Raw genomic sequence first — 13,838 nt, 5'->3', positions numbered from 1 at the left:
ACCATCGTTCAGACCATGGACCTAATACGGATGGACATTTAACGTGATTCTTTCTTTGATCCAATGATAGTCATCGCCTTCTGATTATGTGCATATTAATGAGAACATTCAGTTGTTTTAACAATAACCACTGCGTAAAGCATTTTCGGTCATTGACAAAGGAGCAGTTTCCCTCTCTTGGATTTTGTTTGGATAGTGTGCTCTGTAAGAGTGTGTCTCATGCTAGGAGTCCACTGGGCCGGCGCCAGTTGGCGCCAGTTTGCGCCAATGCAATTTACTGTGGCGCCTAGTGTCGCCAATAAGGTGCCTAGTTGCGTGTAGTGGCTCAAACTGCCTCCCAACTGGCTCGTGGTGGCCCGTAATGGCACCAAATTTGAATGTGGCGGCAAGAAAATTTCAAAATGTTTGAAATTTTCGTCGCGCCACTTGCATCGAGCAATCAGAGCCAAGTGTCCGCCAAGTGGCACCAAATGACGCGAACATATCGCCCTTTGGCGCAAACAATCCGCCTATTGGAATCCACTGGAATGTAATGGCGCGCGCCAAGTTGCGCCAATGAGATTTCGCGCCACATGGCGCCACTTGGCGCCAAGGGGCACCTTGTTTGCGCCACTACGCGAGCCAAACGACACCCGATTGGTGACTACTTCGCGCCAAATGCCACCTGATTGCCCGCCATTCGGCGCCACTTGCCGTCTATAACAGCAGGGCGGCATCGCAGGACTTTCTCACAGTGATGGCGGCAGTTCTCCAAGCTCTAGGGATGAGGTTGTGCTGGGCATCCTCCTGGTCCAACATGCGGACGTCCAGTGCCTGAAAGCGCTTCCTGATGAGGTTGTTCAGCATGACGGCAGCTTCAACGAGCAGGCGGACTGTGTCTGGTTCCTGTCTCAATTGGCCAAGGAAGCACTGGAACCACAGAGCCAGAATTCCAAAGGCATTTTCAACCACACGCCTTGCCCTGGACAGCCTGTAGTTGAAGATCTTCTGCTGTTGGACCATGTTACGACGGCCATAGGGCTTCATCATGTACTTCCTCATGGCGAAGGCATCGTCTCCCACGAAGAAGTACGGCATAGGGTGCTCTTCATCATCATGGGGAAGAGGAGCTTGATCTGGGATGCCTAAAGTGCCAGCTTCAATGTACTCCTTCAGTTCACTGTTGTTGTAGATCTGGGCATCAGACTGATGGCCAACCCCACCCATATCGATCCACATGAACTGGTACTTTGAATCTACCAGAGCCATCAGGACAACCGAGAAGAATTGCTTGTAGTTGAAGTAAAGGCTGCCTGATTTGTTGGGCTTCTGGAGACGGATGTGCTTTCCATCATAGGCTCCCAGACAGTGAGGAAGATTCCATCTGGCTTCAAAATCACCTGCAACCTCAAGCCAGCCTTCATTGGTTGTGGGCTTCTGCAGCATACTCATCCACTAGCGCTCTGGCTACATCAGGGACAAACTTCTGGATGGTTTCTTTGCCCACTCGGAAGTTGTAAGACAGCTCGGCATAGGTGGCCCCAGTGGCGAGATGGCGCAGGAAGAGAGACAACTTGAGACCAGGGGAATGGCCTTCCTGATGTGGGTGTCCTTCTTCTGCAAGTGGGTTGTAAGCCTGACCAACAGGTCATCAAACATCTCTGGGGACACCCTGGTGTAGTTCTTGAACTTCCGCCTGTCATTCTCCCTCAGCTCTTCCATCAAAGTGTGGTACTGTCCACGTTCGGCCCACAACTGTGGGTGGAGCATAGGTCTAAACCACCAGTTGTGCTTCCTTTTCTTCTTAGGAGGCTCTTCTTCTTCAGGATTGGCCAGCATAAGTTGATAGGCAGTGGCCACCTCAGCATCTCTCATCATCTTCTGATGGAGCAGCATCATCACTCCAACATTATCAAAAGCCTCAGACATATCAAAATTGTAAATATTTAGTAGAGATGTTGTTCATACAGCAGCTGAGGAGGGTCTGAACCAGGTAGCCGATGGCCGGTATTTATATAGTCGGCAAGTAGCGCCAAGCGGCGGCAAGTTCAAACCAATTTGGCGACCTTTGGCACAAACTAATCACCAAGTGGCGCAAAGTAGCCGTCTATTGGCGCAAATGGCGCCAACAGGGTGAATTTTGGAATCAAATGGCCGTGTAATGGCGCAAACTGGCGCAAACTGGCGCAACATTTTGGAGCAAGCCGGTGGTATTTGGCGCACGCCATATGGCACCCAGTTTTATTCCACTTGGCGACACATGCCGAGCGGACATTAATTCGGCGCCACAGCGAGCCACTACGCGCCAATCACATAATCTTTGGCGCGAACTGGCACCAACTGGCGCCGGCCCAGTGGACTCCTAGCAAATAAATACATCCCCAATGGGGAGCAGCAAAGTTGAAAAGCAGACGATTTTGGTGATGTGAAATGTGTTAATACTGATTTGCACATTTTCGCACACAGCCCATGACCTTATAAAACAATTAGAAGGCCATGATCTTTATAAGCCTTGTGCGTTGTAACTCTGGAATATTATAAGAAAATAAAGGGAAACGGGATTTTAAATCACAACCAATCCACATATAACCTTTATCTGGTAATATCAACATGTTTTTCAAAATAAAATACAGTACACGGAACAACAATTTCCGATTATAAGCCAGAACTGCACATCGATTTTTCCATGCTTTAGGCGAGTTATTATCATCTGCGCATGTAGATTAACATGTGTAAACTCACTATCTTGATTCTGTCCCGGCTTTTTGGCGGTGACCATCATGAGATCAGAGTCAATGTACGAAATGTTTTGAGACGACATTGACGGAGACAATCGCAATGAATTCGTTAACAAAACGACGAATGTCCATTCGTAGGTCCATGATGAAATCATCGTATCGAGTCGCTTCACAAAGGCATATTCATGAATTTGGTTACATTACGAAAATGGCCTTTTGCGCCTCATTAAATATTCAAATTATTAAATGAGTCTTCCGAGAGCCAATGGTGACGAGATCCACCTCGCAAAAAAAAAGGTAGGCCTCGCACGAGCCTTTGTAGTCAAGTGCCCCTTCTCTTCAATACGACGTATGCATAAAGTTGAATGCATAGTTAAGCGATTTATTTCATACTTGCTAAAGAAGCACCTGACTATGCGCCCTGATAAAAGAAAATGTCCATTAATTTGAATATATTTAAATGTCCAATTATACTACATTCCTCTTGCACGGGTCATTCAATCTTAGGCCGGTGTCTGCATATCTGGCTTTGCTCTCGCAGATGTATCACGGATATTAAAGCGAACCATTTTTGTCAGGACTTTGATTCCTCAGCCAAAAGGTTTGGGCAGGACATTCTGAATTCTCTTACAAAAAGGTCATATCATTTTGAGGCATTTGCTTTCGTTCAAGATGAAGTCTTGTACACTAATAATCACCGCTTGTCTTCTGCCAGCAATATTGGCAGCTTCTGTCGAAAAGGCCAAAGAAAATGAAGCTTTACTGCACCGGATCGTCGAAAAGGTAACTTTAATCTTAATATTCTTTAGCGTCTACATATTCAAAGATTGTTTGACACGCCCGTATTACAAATATTAAAAAGAAAAATAAGATATTCTGATTCAGCATTGTGTGTTTAATTTCAGAAAGTCATTTCAGAAGAAAAAAAAGTTATCGTATTCTCAGATTTTCTCCAATCTGCCATTGCTTGTTAACACTGAATGTTAATATACAATCATCAGTTGCTTTTTATAAAGATGTAAAAACGACTACCATATTCTGATAAATATCCTAAATAAGCAAATAAATTAAACTAGAGATTTAACATGTATAAACTGATATTTGCGTTGTAATAGGCGATTGTGTACATATAGGTTGAAATTGAAATCGTGACCGCATGTAGATAAATATACTTTTTGCTTGTATTTTCATCCACTCCAGCAAAGCATAGTAGTCAATGACAATGCTAATGCTTTCATCCATCTTAGTTCATGTATGTTATTTTACCCCCTCTTTTGTATTATATGGTTTCATGAAGTGATTTTTATTGTGTCTCCTTGTACACTTTTCACCCACATTGCTTTAAAGGGACTTGGTAACATTGTTCAGATGAGAGATAGGGGCATGCCATTCGGCTACAACTTGTTTGTCCGTCCTGAATAACACAGAAAATCAATGCTAGATGTACAATTAAAGATAATCTGAAATTTTGAGTGGAAACGGACCATCATTCGTGGTACAAATTGGGAAAAACTGATCTGATCGATTCCTTAATATTCTTACAACTATATTATTACATTACAATTTAGTTACATTTTAGGTGAATGGAAATCGTCACAAAGCAATACAATGACTTTACATTCCATTCCAGACATTTAAGTGTTGACAGAAATTTTATAGCCTGTTTTATGTCCTGTTTTCATGGGAAAACGGTTGGGAAAATTCAAAAATGGTTGGGAGAATTTACTGTTAATCACTGTTAGAGGGTGTCATACATCGACTCCTTCAAAGAAAACCATAGATATCTTCGTGGTTTAAGAATTTGTTCAGGATTTTTTGCATGTCAGAGGATTAGTACAATAGGAGGAATATAGTAAGTAACATTTTATACACAAATTAAGCAATTTTTTCATCAACCTTCAACAATGTTACCAAGTCACTTTAAACACAATTTTGTAAAATACTATGTCAAATGTCCTCAACCTTGGCATCTAAATTTGTCTCTTGTTTTTTCCGCTCTCAAGAATGTTCCATCTTCGTACAAGAAAGCTTACAACATCTTGATGAAAGCAAACGAATTGCAAGCCAGGTCTCACAATACGAACGAAGGTAAGGTATAATTCATCTGAGATTAAAACATCACCATTACATACACCTATACAAACTCTGTAGATTGAGCACAAATGCATAAGTAAAAGAGGAGGGGGAGTCGTAGAGAGAGACAGAGATAGCGAGAGGAGAAGGAGAGGGAAAATGAAGGGATAAACTAGTTATTTATATGCATGCAGGTAAAGAGAGAAATATTTACGGTGGTGTGACCATAGTTCGCTATCTCAACAAATTGGTAGGATTTCGAAAATCTGATATCACCAATGGAAAGAGGAACGTAAAATCACATAGAGACGGAATTTTCTCTGGAATTGGGTGTGAAATTATGAGAACATTTTGCGGTCATTTGCGTCCGTTTCGAAAAATCATTAACTCACCGATAAGGGTCTGGAAATCTTCATTTTGAGAGCAGATTTCCACTAAATTGTAAATATGAAGTGGTAACATCTGATTTTATGATATCTTGCCTTGCAAGTTATGAAATTGCCTTATTTTTTGCGGATCGCATTTTTTAAATAAATCGGTTATAAACCTCCGTGCGCGAAGTTTAGCCACGGTCACAAAGATTCGTACGAACGATGCGTTCGTACGAATCTTCCTATTTTTCCATTGTCTTTCCGAATTTCAATTGTCTGAAAATCGTTCGTACGGCATTCGTAGCAGTTCGTAATGGCATTTGTGACCGAGGCTTATTGGTCTTGTTCTTTTTACGATTGTGTTAGTTGCAACGCGCAAGCCGATCCGATGTCGAATTTTTAGATCACTATATCTCCGGAATTCTTTGACGAAAACACCTATGCCGTCCATTTGGTAATAATTGAAATAAATCAATTTGTGTCGAATATGAGAAATCATAGACCGAATATCACATTGTATAATATTTAGAAAATCTCCGCGAACTTTAGTCACCCCTTGATAGAGATAGATCGAGAGGGAGAGAGAGAGAGATGTGGATAGATAGTGTGTGTGAAGGGGGTGAGAGTGGTAAAGGAAATTTAAAGTTTAGCTATTTCAAATCATCTGCATAAGGAATCAAAATCTGGATATCTATAATGTGATGATTGAAAATGAAAGACTCGATGCTAATTCTTCATAAATCATGGTATTAAATAATGAATCAAATATTTATCTTTAAGACACATAATTATTGTTCATGATCCGTTTAAAATAAAGAAACGTTTTGCAGTGATTTAATTCTGAAAGTATATTCTGTGACTGATATTACTCTTAAATAAACAAAAGCTAAAGTGGAAGTCTGTATTCATTACAAAATTGTCACTCTTCTTTTACTTTATTCAACAATTTTCCTTCTAACTATTGCATAACATTCAGCAGACGAAGAAAATTTTCCTGGTGATGGCCACGATCACGATGGCGTTGATGATATGGTCACTTCGACCCCTGCAAGTAAGAAGAAAAAGTAATAATTTAAGCCCTTTAATGAAAAATGAAAGGGGTAACTTTAACCCCAATAAACAGCACGTCTCAAAATATGAGAGTGGACAATGAAGAAAATAGTCTTTAAGACACATAATTATTGTTCATGATCCGTTTAAAATAAAGAAACGTTTTGCAGTGATTTAATTCTGAAAGTATATTCTGTGACTGATATTACTCTTAAATAAACAAAAGCTAAAGTGGAAGTCTGTATTCATTACAAAATTGTCACTCTTTCTTTTACGTTACAACAATTTTCCTTCTAACTATTGCATAACATTCAGCAGACGAAGAAAATTTTCCTGGTGATGGCCACGATCACGATGGCGTTGATGATGTGGTCACTTCGACCCCTGCAAGTAAGAAGAAAAAGTAATAATTTAAGCCCTTTAATGAAAAATGAAAGGGGTAACTTTAACCCCAATAAACAGCACGTCTCAAAATATGAGAGTGGACAATGAAGAAAATAGTCTTTAAGACACATAATTATTGTTCATGATCCGTTTAAAATAAAGAAACGTTTTGCAGTGATTTAATTCTGAAAGTATATTCTGTGACTGATATTACTCTTAAATAAACAAAAGCTAAAGTGGAAGCCTGTATTCATTACAAAAATGTCACTCTTTCTTTTACGTTACAACAATTTTCCTTCTAACTATTGCATAACATTCAGCAGACGAAGAACATTTTCCTGGTGATGGCCACGATCACAATGGCCACGATCACGATGGCGTTGATGATGTGGTCACTTCGACCCCTGCAAGTAAGAAGAAAAAGTAATAATTTTAGCCCTTTAATGAAAAATGAAAGGGGTAACTCTAACCCCAATAAACAGCACGTCTCAAAATATGAGAGTGGACAATGAAGAAAATAGCTGTACTGAGAAAAGAGATTCTATTTTTTATTCAATTTATGTTATTTCCATATCATTTCATAAAGTAGTGCAGCACTTGTAAAGGTTAAAAATAAAACAACGAGAGAGAAAGAAAAGTTAGAGGAGAAAGGAAACTTTAGCTTTTTCTCTCCGTCTTACGGTTCATGTCCCTCATGTGCAGGACCCATGAACCAATACAACGACACCGCTTGTCATTTCTTTTAACAACTTATCTAAAACAAAAGTATTAGAAAACCAATATTAAACCAAGTTTCATTACTGCAATCATTTCATCAATCATCAATTTGAAACTTCCTTTCCTAATACACACTTCCAAATATCAAAGTTCGCTATCTCAACAAATTGGTAGGATTTCGAAAACCTGATATCACCAATGGAAAGAGGAACGTAAAATCACCTAGAGACGGAACTTTCTCTGGAATTGGGTGTGAAATTATGAGAACATATAGCGGTCATTTGCGTCCGTTTCGAAAAATCATTGACTCACCGATAAGGGTCTGGAAATCTTCATTTTGAGAGCAGATTTCCACTAAATTGTAAATATGAAGTGGTAACATCTGATTGTATGATATCTTGCCTTGCAAGTTATGAAATTGACATATTTTGTTTGCGGATCGCATTTTTTAAATAAATCGGTTATAAACCTCCGTGCGCGAAGTTTAGCCACGGTCACAAAGATGCGTTCGTACGAATCTTCCTGTTTTTCCATTGTCTTTCCGAATTTCCTTTGTCTGAAAATCGTTCGTACGGCGTTCGTAGCAGTTCGTAATGGCATTTGTGACCGAGGCTTATTGGTCTTGTTGTTTTTATGATTTTGTTAGTTGCAGTGCGCAAGCCGATCCGATATCGAATTTTTAGATCGCTATATCTCCGGAATCCTTTGACGATAAATTTTCTAATTGAATCAATTTGTAGTATAAAAAAAAACTATGCCTTCCATTTGGTAATAATTGAAATAAATCAATTTGTGTCGAATATGAGAAATAATAGACCGAATATCACATTGTTCAATATTTTGAAAATCTCCGGGAACTTTAGTCACCCCTTCATAGAGATAGATCGAGAGGGAGAGAGAGAGGTGGAAAGATACAACATGTACATATTGGCCCGAATTCACAAAGGAGGTTTGTCGACAAACCTCCTTTTGTGTTTTACAAATCAGGTTTGTAAGAAACGCGTCAAAACGCGTCATATGACATACATAAACCTCGGTTTGTCGACAAACCTCCTTTGTGAATTCGGGCCAGTGTGTGTGCATGAAGGGGGGAGTGAGAGTGGTCAAGGAAATTTAAAGTTTAGCTATTTCAACTTCATTTGCATAAGGAATCAAATTCTGGATATCTATAATGTGATGATAGAAAATGAAAGACTCGATGCTATTCTTCATAAATCATGGTATTAAATAATGAATCAAATATTTATCTTTAAGACACATAATTGTTCATGATCCGTTTGAAATAAAGAAACGTTTTGCAGTGATTTGATTCTGAAAGTATATTTTGTGACTGATATTACTCTTAAATGAACAAAAGCTAAAGTGGCAGTCAGTATTCATTACAGAATTGTCACTCAATCTTATATCCTTATCCATTTCTTTTACGGTTTAGCAATTTTTCTTCCAACTATTGCATATCATTCAGCAGACGAAGAACATTTTCCTGGTGATGGCCACGATCACGATGGCGATGGCCACGATCACGATGGCGATGATGATGTAGTCACTTCGACCCCTGCAAGTGAGAAGAAAATGTCATAATTTTAGCCCGTTAATGAAAACTGAAAGGGGTAACTTTAACCCCAATAGACACCACGTCTCAAAATATGAGAGTGGACAATGAAGAAAATAGCTCTACTGAGAAAAGAGATTCTATTTTTTATTCAATTAATGTTATTGCCATATCATTTCATAAAGTAGTGCAGCACATGTAAAGGTTAAAAATAAAACAAAGAGAGAGAAAGAAAAGTGAGAGGAGAAAGGAAAACTCTAGCTTTTTCTCTCCGTCTTACGGTTCATGTCCTTCATGTGCAGGACCCATGAACCAATACAACGACACCGCTTGTCATTTCGTTTAACTTCTTATCTAAAACAAAAGTATTAGAAAACCAATATTAAACCAAGTTTCATTACTGCAATCATTTCATCAATCATCAATTTGAAACTTCCTTTCCTATTACACACTTCCAAATATCACAAACAGTTCTAGGCTCATGTTTGTAAGTTTTACTTTATTTTCCAGATAAAGATGTCCTTCCTCCAAAAGATCCACAGATCAAGATGCAAGTCTCAGAAAGTAAGTTTCTTTCCTGTTCTCTATTAAATCGTCACAAAATACGGCTTTACTTTTTAATTACACATTTATAAATGTATATGTGGAATTTTGAGACGTTATTATGTACGCATGATAAATTTATCGATTTCTTCTGATTTAGTTTTTTATTTCAATTTCTAAAAATGTATTGTTCAAAAATGAATGGAGTGGGGTACAAAAACTGATTGTAAACGCTCACAGCGCATGATACATTTTCAAAGCATATCTTGAGTTCTGTTCATGAAAATATTATTTTCAATTGAGCTGGGCTGTTTTAATGAAATATACTATATGTACGGTTGCTGAATACCACACTGATTGAAATTTCTCCTTTTCTGTGATTTAAATATACTTTGTCTCATTTGCAGGCCAAACAAATTAAAAGATTAGATTCCAACGGCATTTGAAATACAATACTATAAATTTAGAACTTCCCTCAAAACGAAAGGGATTGAAAATGGCTTTTAGTGGGAAAATAACGACCATTAGTTGCCAAATGGTCGTACGTTTTGTGCTGCACAAAGATTCAATCAGTTTAATTTTGGCCATTACAAGTAGTGGGTTATTGATGTAGACAAATGCTCATGCACCTGTTATAGCCCATTCTATGTATATTATTACCAAAGAAAAAAAAGATGTCAGTCAGTCACTCAGTGTCTGACAGTGAAGTCAAAAAGGTAAACAGGTTTCCTTGCATAATTTGAATACTAGAACACTGCTAATGTTTAAATTTCACATATAGGACATTCATGACATATTCATGATTCCTGCGTTTGATGTTGGCTGCAAAAGGGACGTAGTATATTTAAAGCACAATAAAATAATGGAGATAAACTGAAATTGTTAAAATAATTTTATTTTCTAAATTTTGAATTGCGTTTTAAAACCAATCATAATCATTTGGAATATGTGTTGCAGTTATTCAAATGATATAATCGGTATCATTAATATTGAAAGTGTTTTATGCAGTGTAACATCTTCACGTAGAAATTTCGTACGTAATGATATTGCCTTTGAAAGATAACTACAATATATCACATTCATTTTATTGTTTTTCTCCACAGTTTTGGCAAAAACAATCGGAGACGTAAATGATCGCCTCTTCAGCTTGGCCGAAAACATCAAAATGCTAACGAATAAACGTAAGTTAGCATCCTGACTCTTTTTTTATAGAACGAACTTCTATTTCAATCTATTTTTGCGTGTTTTTTTCTTTTCAGTAGCATACTCAATTTATTGAAAAACAAAGTCAAGATAAAATAGCATGCAAGAACATTGAAGATTAGGATACTGCCTTAAAAAACCAGAAACACTACAAGTCGAAAATAGACAGTAGAACATACAGTGAGGATTTTGAAAAAGAGGGGTCACAATAATCATTATTTTTGGAGGTACCTTTTACTCCAAATTTCTCCGATAAGCACAAATAACAAAAACGTCTTTATAAATGAGAGGGTCGTTTGGATTCAAAGGGAGGCACGGAACAAATGTGCTCACCCTAAGAGAAATTAGTAAATACAATTTTAAAACATAAAATCGGCCACCGAGTGAGAGTTTGATGTGCAGAACCTTAGGTCGCATATTGACTGATACAGATAAATAATATAAATTGTATCTGAGCTATATTTGATGTGAAATATAGATAGTATGAAGATTGATTTAAATTTTCTCACGATGACCTTTGTGCCATCAGAACACCTACTGAACGCGAGATTGTCTGCCGTCGAGAAGTCGGTTGGAAAGGCCCTCATTTCAGGAGTGAGTAGCATCCACGGCCAGAATCAGCCACTAACAGACCAAGCAAAACCCCAAGACCTAAACCAAGAAGACAATCAAACAACAGCTCAACCAACGCAACCAACGCAACAAGATGAGGGCGATGATAGTGGCATAACTCATCAACCCCTAAATGTAACGACGGATAACATAGAAGATGGAGTACATACCGAGGGAACGACAACTCAGGTTGGGCAGGAGACTGCAATGCCACCACATACATCCGCAAATGTCAAAGGCGACCAAAAGCAACCAACTACAATGGCACCACATACCAATGGGGACTCACAACCGCCTAGTGCTGACGGCGAAGTTGTCATCAAGGCGAAACGGGAATTTCTCGGTGACCATCCGCGGTATTCTTTTCGTGACGATAATCCTTTTGTTGGTGATCGTCGTGGTGACGTTCTCGGTAGGCTTCGTGATGGTCTTCCTCACCGACAAGTGGCCTCGCAGGTACCAGTCCTACCCCGTCATAGGCGACGACTGGATCAAAAGTGGTTCCAGAAAAAGGACGGAATCGAGAATTAATCTTCCAACCTACACCTACGATGGATATTAGCCCACCAACCGAGGATCATTTTCACCACCAAGTCTTTACCAGTCTGAAATGGAAAGAAACATGAATATCATCCAGGATTCTACAAAATGCACCATGGACATCATATATCGTTCAAAGAAATATTCTGATGCACAGGACGATTATGATTAATTCACCCCCCCCCTTCGACACATACAGTGTATAAATAAAGTGTATCTTTGTACAGATAATCACTCTGAAATATCAGAGTTTAAATATTATATTTTTTGGATACTATGCCGATTAGGTTTATTTGTTTAATGCTTTCTACGAATCCTTTGCTGCATGCGAGCTATTAAAAACGTTCACTTGTATTTTCATTGATGCGACTATTACTTTGTTTGATAACAATGATACGTTGACTTTAATTTACATAGATTTAATACATGTATTCAGCATCTAATGCAACCTTTAGATTTGTTCGCTAATGATTAAGGTTAGTGCCAAATATCACATGATACAAAATTATTTTGAATACAACCAATCCATATAATGCGTGGTGTACTCATATAAATTGAATCATCACTCAATAAAAAAAAAAGCCTTTTGCATCAATAAGAGATTAAAGTCACTTATTCTTATTTGTCTTTCACTAACTGTATTTGAGGAGTATAGTGCTCTCCCTTAATCTCTTACTTTTCTATCTCTCTCTCTCTCTCTCATTCTCTCTCTCTCTCTTTCTCTCTCTCTCTCTCTCTCTCTCTCTCTCTCAATTGTGTCTCTCAGTATCGTTCCGTTCTATCGCCTTCTTGTTTTGCCGTTTATCTTTGTCGTGCGTAGTGTAAATTTTCTCATGTAATTTGCTTTGCATTCATTTTTTTCTGATTAATGGACTGATGACTGAATGATTGATTGATTGATTAATTGATTGATTGATTGGTTGTGAATTGGACTACAGTGAATGTTATAGCTTGCTCGATTATGATTTTAAAGATTATTGATAAATTGATGGCACCCCCATACTGAAGAATTTAAATAAATATTTCGTAACACTTGTACTCAGTGAAAAAAATGTAATGAGGGAAATTTCATATGGCGAAAAACTTTTTTTTCCCTTCATTTTTGTATATTGGTGTTTTATTTCCTCAATACAAGAGGTACATGTAGTACATAATAATCAAAGTCATGCAATTTACATCATACTGACTTGAAATCACATTCAGAATAATCAAAATACAATACAAAAGTATCATTCTTAATTGACATCAATTGCTAAACAAAACAACTCTTTCATACATTTCCTTATTCGTTTAAAACACTAATAATAATAATAAAATACTTAGTCATTTCATGTTAGGTTTTTTTATTACAAAAACGCTTTATCTGTTGAAGTAAACAAAATACATAAATGCTTGTACATGAAATATCATAATATGTCAACAACAACAACAAAAATACAGTACTACTTCTGAAAGAGAAAAAACTCCCCACAAAGAGAGAGAGAGAGAGAGAGAGAGAGAGAGAGATAAAGATAATAAGGAGCTCTTTTTACAAACTATCGCGTAAAATATGGAAATAATATTATTTCAAAAATGGAACCCAAAATGTGTATTCTAATCAATATTGACAATCATTAGTCACATTACATAAAATAAAGAAGCTTTAGTTTCGGACGTGTACAATTCTTAACGCAATGGAAATGTCTTGCATGTATATGAACAAGGGAAAATTAGGATGTGTAGTATTTTTTCATGATTTGAATTTGCCACACCATTAGATTTTAACTAAATGACAAAAAAGAAGAAAACAGATTAACCCAGCTCTCTTGTATCTCGACGTTTAACGTTATTTTTTCTCATAATAGTAGTCATTCGACCAAATAATTCAAATTCTGGTCACAATAACACAATCAAACGCACCCATGCTAAACGCTTTACAAGTAACGGGGGTGGATTGCTTTAGGAGTTTTTACAACATAAAAGGCAAAGTAAAGTGAAAGTCAGTTCAACTGTGGCTTTTATCGTTGTGCTGTTGATAACAAGTTTTATTCTTGTGAAGAGCGTGTGTATATCGTTTAAATAGTCTGAGAGAGAAGG

General features: G+C 37.7%; 1 protein-coding gene across 5 annotated transcripts; it reads left to right on the top strand.

The window, feature by feature from the left end:
* Nucleotides 1-3,231: 3,231 nt before the first annotated feature.
* Nucleotides 3,232-12,286, top strand: LOC753771. Of its 5 annotated transcripts, XM_011665667.2 has the most exons (8): nt 3,232-3,500; nt 4,721-4,805; nt 6,141-6,212; nt 6,527-6,601; nt 6,916-7,005; nt 9,375-9,428; nt 10,511-10,588; nt 11,140-12,286. In XM_011665667.2, exons 1-8 carry the CDS (start codon nt 3,390-3,392, stop codon nt 11,751-11,753), a joined length of 1,179 nt encoding a protein of 392 aa, XP_011663969.2. In that variant the 5' UTR covers nt 3,232-3,389; the 3' UTR covers nt 11,754-12,286. The 5 variants fall into 5 exon arrangements, with proteins under 5 accessions (XP_011663969.2, XP_011663982.2, XP_011663977.2 ...); XM_011665680.2 differs by lacking the exon at nt 6,916-7,005 and having other exon boundaries at nt 6,138-6,212; nt 6,530-6,601; XM_011665675.2 differs by lacking the exon at nt 6,916-7,005 and having other exon boundaries at nt 6,138-6,212.
* The last annotated feature ends 1,552 nt before the right edge of the window (nt 12,287-13,838 follow it).

The sequence above is a fragment of the Strongylocentrotus purpuratus genome, unplaced genomic scaffold, assembly GCF_000002235.5.
Source record: "Strongylocentrotus purpuratus isolate Spur 01 unplaced genomic scaffold, Spur_5.0 spur5_scaffold_6, whole genome shotgun sequence".
Lineage (NCBI taxonomy): Eukaryota > Metazoa > Echinodermata > Echinoidea > Camarodonta > Strongylocentrotidae > Strongylocentrotus > Strongylocentrotus purpuratus.
Note: the sequence above shows the minus strand (reverse complement) of the source record. Positions and strands in the feature narration are given on the sequence as shown.